The 7,239-nt window shown below is 36.3% G+C and overlaps 1 protein-coding gene across 2 annotated transcripts in view; it reads right to left on the bottom strand.

The window, feature by feature from the left end:
* Positions 1 to 3,774: 3,774 nt before the first annotated feature.
* Positions 3,775 to 7,239, bottom strand: part of GPR126 (G protein-coupled receptor 126) — a 134,827-nt gene continuing 131,362 nt past the window's right edge. For both annotated transcript variants that reach the window (XM_008566244.1, XM_008566243.1), the window contains one exon: positions 3,775 to 4,218. In XM_008566244.1, the coding sequence (XP_008564466.1) occupies positions 4,040 to 4,218 (179 nt within the window). In that variant the 3' untranslated portion in view covers positions 3,775 to 4,039. The remainder of the gene's footprint in view (positions 4,219 to 7,239) is intronic.

A 7,239-nucleotide genomic window follows, 5' to 3' on the forward strand; every position in this document is an offset into this window, starting at 1 on the left:
GACGTGGGTCTGAGTCCTGTTCTTACTTTCTCTGTGGCCATAGGCAGGTCGTCCATGATCGTTAGTCACCATTTTCCTCAATGGAAGACTGGAATAACACTTCTTCATAGAATTGCAGTGAAAGTTACACAGGCCAGCAAGTGAGCATGTGGCCCCCAAACATAGCTATGGATTTGACAGGGTTTTTTTTTTTTTTTTTTTTTTTTTTTTTTCAGGTTCAAATTACTCAGTCAAGGATGGTAACAAAACATGTCTTCTTTTAATTTTTTTTTCCCCAGACAGGCTATAGAATATAAATGCCAACATTTGAAAATTTCACATTTATTCTTGTTTTCATTTAGGGACGCAGAGAAAGAAAACTGTTAACACTATTCTTCCTTGAAATGAAAGGGAGGGAAGGGAAGGAAAGGGGAGAGGAAAGAGAAAGAGGGAAGAAGTGAGAAAAGAAGTGAGGGGGAGAGGTATTTAATGCTTTTCTATGAGAGAAGTGGGATGTTACCCAATTGCAAACACAGAGGTGCTTCCAAAACACTATTTACAAAGCCCAATTCACTCAGATCTCAAAATACTATAAATACAGGTCAGCCTGTAAATCAAATAAGTGTCTCTCATCTTCTCCCCAAGCTTTCTGAATAACCTGCTCATGTATAACCTGCTCATAGGTGAGCCTCAAGCAACTGCTTGTCTGCTTTCTTAAAGTGGTTTGGCCAGGACTTGGGAATGCTGGCTCAGAAGACCTGTTTTAGCAGTGACCTGCCAAAGCACCTCACAACTTAGCCCTGGGCATACGCTTTGCTGAGTGGGGCTGTGAGCCCAGTTGGGCCTTGGCACTCTGCAGAAAAGAGTTATACTAAATAACCACAGTGAAAAGAAGTGGGGAGGTTCTTTTCTCATCAGGCAAGTGAAGTTGGCTAAAATGTGTCATTTTCTAAGCCTCCCACAATGAAAACAACAACTATAAATATGAGAAAAATATCCCATGTCCTAGCTTCTACTTGTTACTGACTCGGTTTCCTTTTCAGAATGCAAGGAACGTGCATTCCCCCAAAGAAACGTGCATTACTTTTAATCTGCCACAGAGGTTGGCTTTGCATCAGTCATCCTAAGAAATTCTAAGATCTTCAAAATGCATTATTTCCCAGTGAACTGGATCTTTGTAATATACTCATTCCTAGTGTTTTGGCAAAGTAGCCCCATGTCACTAGCTTAATTGGTGGCAGGTTATTTTCCAGTTGTCAAATAATCTTTTCCTACTTAAGAGTCAGAAATAGAAACATTCACTCAAAGAAACTAAGTTGGAACATGAACAACATAAGTATTTATTTGAAAAACATTTTCCATTTAAGTAAAATCAGCTATAGTAGCTTCTTACTGCTAATTCTAATTTGTACTCATAGTCCTTTAATTCATCAGATTCAAAGACACTGCTACAGAAAACTACTTCACAACGTGTTTAGAAAAAATATATACAGTCTCCCTAATAGAAAGTTAATTAAAACAACCAAGCTAGGCAATATAAAGCTGAGATATGAAACAAATTGACATTTATAAACACAAATAAATAAATATGTACACAAGAGTCTATGCCAAAAATAAACAATGAAAATCTTTACAACGTGAGTAATGGAGCCACGAATAAAATATACCTCAGGATTCTGAACTGAGAATCTAACACAACATAGTTAAAAAAGAGGGGAGAAAAAGGAAAAAACAAAAAAACAGAAAGAGAGTCTAAATTGATACTATTTTCCATGGAAGGCGAAATTAAATTTTGGCTCCCAGCTAAACTCCCATCCCTCTGTTCTGAGGGCACTAACTGAAGGTGAGAACTGGGAGCTTAGAACTGATGATAGAATTTGGCTCAGGCTTTTAAACCCATTTGCAAATGTTTCTAATTCAGCCGTTTCTTCATTTTTCTTCACCTGGTCATAGAAAATTTCTAAAGTGGATCTGACATTGCTGTCAAATATGGAAAAAAAAAAAGTTTTCCCAGATCTGGATGAATATGAGTAGAAATCAAAAATAAAGCTGTTTTTGAAATTATATTTTTAATTTACTAGGAACTAAGTAATCACTTTGGGCAGAAGTCTCGCAGTAAAAAGTAAATTAAAATCTATTATGAATATCTAAGGTTGGGGCAGGAAAGCACATAAATATTCAGTGACTACTTAAGATTAGTTTTCATGTCTATGTAACCTTTGCCAAAATAAGCATCCTGTTAATATATGCCTATAGAAAAGGATTTGGCTCTACTGTAGAGAATCTTAGTGACTTTAGGATGTACTATTCTTTTCTGCTAAATACAACACTCCCCTGTGAGAGCCAGGATGGGCAATGTTCATGTCTCCCAGGATGGTGTTCCAGGCTGCTGCAAAATGGAATGGCAATAAAACCCCACCATCTCATTATCTCATCATCTGTTCAAGCGTGGCAAATAGCTTCATGACTGAAGCTCAGCAAAAGGTGAGAGATCCCTTGAGTTGCTGCATAGGCTGAAAGTCCTCCATGCCTTAGACTGAGAATGACCTACTTTCTGCACAGAGAGAAAGGCCCCCCGGTACTCAGTTCTGGTCTCTGCCTTTAAGCATACTGGCTCTCCCAGAATGTCTTCTTTTCTCATCACATATGCTTCTACCTACCAGAACCTCATACTTTCCAGATAACCAGAGCAAAAGTAAAAGTACAGCATGCTCTGAGACCTAATTCTAAGAAACTGGATAGAACTCCATCCTCTAAGAACAATTAAAATGTGGTCCCCTATATATTCACTAGCAAGCATGCATTACTCAGGGTTGTTTGAGAGTTAGGTAGGCTGCTTAATATTATGTATGGCCTGTATGCAGCAGCCTGATCTATAAATAGAAATTCCATTTTTCTTGCCAGACCTCCTCAGGCTGTTATAAACTATAATCGAAGGACTTACGTACAAATAGTTTTTAGACTAGCAACTGTAGACCCACATATTTATAAATTTTGTTGATTGTTAGGAGTCATTCATATGTCTCAGTGTATATTCCTTGGAATGAACCCTCTCAATAGGCAATGTAAGAAGCTTACATTTGTGTGACTGGAAATGTCTTAAAGCCTCTAGGGCAAGGACAGGACCGTAGAATCTCAACAGTGTCTCCTAAAAGGGAAAGACGCTTGCACAAGCATGCCTAATGGAAACTCCCCTGCCTCCCAGGAGCCTGTGTGCTCAGTTTACAGTAGAGCAGCAAAAGCAGAGATTTAACAGGTTCATTCTTCAACAGCTCCTGGGAGGTTCACATTAACAAAACGTCAGCACTAAACTTGATTTAAACGTATGAGATTAAATTACAATTAATGGTGATGCTTAATCCTTGTGCCTTGAATAGAATAAGTGAAATACTATAAATTTACATACTAACTAGATCAGCATTTTGGGAAAACTTTCTCTCTTAAGCATGCTGTGGTTCTGACAGTTAGACATTTGATATAATAAGAAAAAAATCCTTTTTAATTTTGGGGTCAAATATTAAACATTCTTTTCTATATGTGATTAAAATTTCATTGAAAAAACAAAAAGCTACTGTATTCACAGAAAGTAACACCAGGAGGGAACTTGTGGGCATTCAGAATAGTTACAAATGTTAGTACACTTTTTATTGTTGAGAAAAATGATGTATAAAATGGTCACATCCAAACCTAACCATTAGGTGGTGTATAAATGAGCTTTACACTAGGTTTTGTCCTTAGTTTTGTCTCTCTCTTGTTCTCTAATTTTAATGTCTCCTCCTGAGTTCTCATTAGCCTGATTCAATTCTATATTTTTAAAAATCTCCTGTGGCTACTGAGTCACATTGCTCTCAGTACTGAAGTTTTAGTAATGATGGAAACTCCTCCACGGAGGAAACTAAAAAGATAAATTCTGAATTTCACAAAAGCCTCCTTAAAATACTTTCCCCACATATATGCAGTTACCTAGGTAATAACACATTTACATCTGCTAGCTGTAGTTTTCACTGCTTGTAGATCTTCAATTTCTGCAGACTGATTCCTTTTTCTTATATTAAAGACATTAAAACTTTGTGCTGTGGCTGAAGGTGTCCGACATGATAATATTTTTATAGAAGTTATCTGAATGAGCATTGCAATAACCCTTGACCTTATCAATGACCTGATGCACAGGGATGATAGATGTTTGTTCTCCATCAGCATGGGTCAGTTTTGACAAGGACTTGTCCATGGAAGCATTTTCTGCAAGAAATGATATAAGAGATTAGGCTGGAAGATGAGCTGGTGACATACCTACAGGCCACCATCCTGTACACTCTGTCCTGCACACTAAAAAGTACACAAAGAAAAGGAAGCTCTGGTTCTTTCTTAGGTTAGGGATAGGCAGCACTAAAAGTTCATGTTTTTCATCTTCAAAGTGTATTCCTAATATTCACTGAATGTCAATTTGCCTTCTAGTAATTTGTGTTGTGGTTTGTTATAAGAAATATTCATGTCAGTAGGATTTTTCAAAAAGCCAATGAATAAAATAATCTGAAAATCACTTCAAAAATATATGTACCAAGGAAGTAACCGATTATGTAACAAAGAAATTAAAATGTGCTGAAATATCTATGGAAGAAATGACATATCTAAGATATGTTTCCCAAACTACATAGGGAGGGGAAAATAGCTGGCTGTGAGTTGATGGGTACAGGGGATTCATTACAGTATCCTCTCTACACTTTTTATATATGTTTGATACATTTTGTAATAAAATTTTTATAAAACTAAATTTAAAGGATTTTGGAGAATAAAAGTGAATGGAAATAAATGTGAAAGCATACATTGAACACATTTTCCCATTGTTTTTAGTTTGTTAAATGATTGGAATATAGCAAAAAGGGCATTTTGTATGAATTATTCATTTAACTATGGAATTCAAAATTCTCTTCATCAGAAATATTTTAATAGAAAATGATTTGTTTTTATTAACTATGCTACAGTTTCAGAATAATGTTATTGGTAACAGCAGTAGTAATGAGCAACTGATAGTAATAAAGAACGGCTAAATAAATTCCTGTTCTGAATTTTTCTGTATCATATATTTAAATATTTTTCACTAGACCTAAAAGCTTTATAAAATTCTCAGATAGTGCTCTAAAACTCACTTAAGTTCTATTATCTATAAATAGATATGGTTGTCTTCACGTGTCTTATGACTATCTTATAAGTACTTCCCTCTCCCAGTACACTTTGGGGAAAAATTCTACTCTCAGATTAACCAAATTACAGAGATTTTACATTGACAAAGGAGAAAATATGACCTTTTACAAAGTTTTCAATTTCCTACAGCCATATCCTCTCCCTACTCAGTGGCAAAGGTAAAAACTATCCTGAAAAACTGCTTTTAGCAATCACGGCTCCAAAACTGGAATGCTCATTCCAGTTTTTTTATATTTGGAGTAAGTTGGACCCAGCATATGATATAACATTTAAAATCCATCAATAACTGGTAAAAAAGCCATCATCATGATATCTGTTGTGTTTGGAAACTATTCAAATTGCTCAACTATTGTCTTGTGTTGCAGCAGACACTAAATAACATGAAAGCTAAAATAAAAAAACGGTATCCTCATCCCACACTAAAGGAAGCAAGAGAACAGATGGTCATGGAAAGAATGGGCAGACTGGAGCACGGTAGGATGACTGAAGCATGTCCCAATGTTGGTGAGAAAAAGGCCCCTCCCCCACCCCACCCCCAATTTGGCTCTCAGCAAGCTGATTGATTCTGTGCTTTCTTTCAGTTCATGTATTCACCAGCCTTTGGTTTTCTGTTGGGGGGTTTTCTGTTGACTTAAATATCAATAATGAATAGTTTGTGCTTGATGTTTTTAGAAAAGCATACATCCTCAGAGATATGTCAAGGATATATTCATTCTGCTTCCTTGACAACTTCCAGGGGTATGTACTTTTAGAGATTTTGATCAACTCCATTCCAAAGATGTGATCCAATTTGGTGTGTCTTCACGGTCTAATAAAGTAAAATTCTAAAGAAATATATGTGTGTGTGTGTGTGTGTGTGTGTGTATCACACATATAGAAGTACATACACACACACACACACACACACACACGTATGCACTATTCCCAGTCTTCTGGTTAGATATTATTACATTATGGGTAATATAGATTTTGATTATAGCTACAAGTGTGAAAACCAGGGGCTAGGGAAATGAACTATTATTTGACCTATGCTGAAATTTCAAGCAGGTAAAAATCTTCACAAAGCGGGCTTTGTGAATTGACAATTTCTCCTTTAAAGACTTCTATGAATGTACCATGACATATCCAGTAATCCATAACAGCAGTGTAAAAGTAAGGAATTTCATATCCTTCTTTCAAATACTGCTTTTTGTCATTACTCTACACAATATGTGACCTACTCACTCCAGAGCATGGTACATTTCCTAGAAGGAGCAGCTTGCAGACACCCCATGCAGAGAAGAGCCGCACAGCACACAATCGTTGGAAATTTCATAAATTCCAGCTCAACGCAGGAATGTCATTGTGCTAGCTGAAAAGTATTGTAAAGAACAAGCCATTTTGCTGGTGCAGCAAGAATCTTAGCTTAATAGCCGCACAGCACACAATCGTTGGAAATTTCATAAATTCCAGCTCAACGCAGGAATGTCATTATGCTAGCTGAAAAGTATTGTAAAGAACAAGCCATTTTGCTGGTGCAGCAAGAATCTTAGCTTAATCCATGCAAATATTCTCTTTATTACCTTGCAAAAATTTCATGCATTCAAAAAGGTAATGAGGATTTACCTGAATGATCCACTTTTGTTGAAGGAATGCTCTTAGGAGACATTATCTATACCATAAACATATGAATGTCTAGATCAATTCCAAGAAATAAACCAACTGGATATCCATGATGATATGCAGCAACTTTTTGCATACCCCGAGTGATCACCAGTATACCAGCTGTCCCACTGAGAACTGGCTAGTAGCCAAAGGCTATTTGAAGTCAATTAATGACAAACCATTTATTATAACATAGAAGTATATTTATTATACCATTGAAGTAGTGTCATACCGTTAACTATACCTCAGGCTACTTGACAATAACTCATTTATCCCCAATGGATTTTTGTTAAGGGAAACAAAAACAATGCATTCTTTAAAAGAATAAAAACCACAACATTTTGTAATAGTGAAGTCTGTGTTTGGTACCTCCATTTCTACATTTCCTCTTATCTTCTAGTTAGTTCCCCCCAG

The sequence above is a fragment of the Galeopterus variegatus genome, unplaced genomic scaffold (assembly GCF_000696425.1).
Source record: "Galeopterus variegatus unplaced genomic scaffold, G_variegatus-3.0.2 Scaffold230, whole genome shotgun sequence".
NCBI classification, from domain to species: domain Eukaryota; kingdom Metazoa; phylum Chordata; class Mammalia; order Dermoptera; family Cynocephalidae; genus Galeopterus; species Galeopterus variegatus.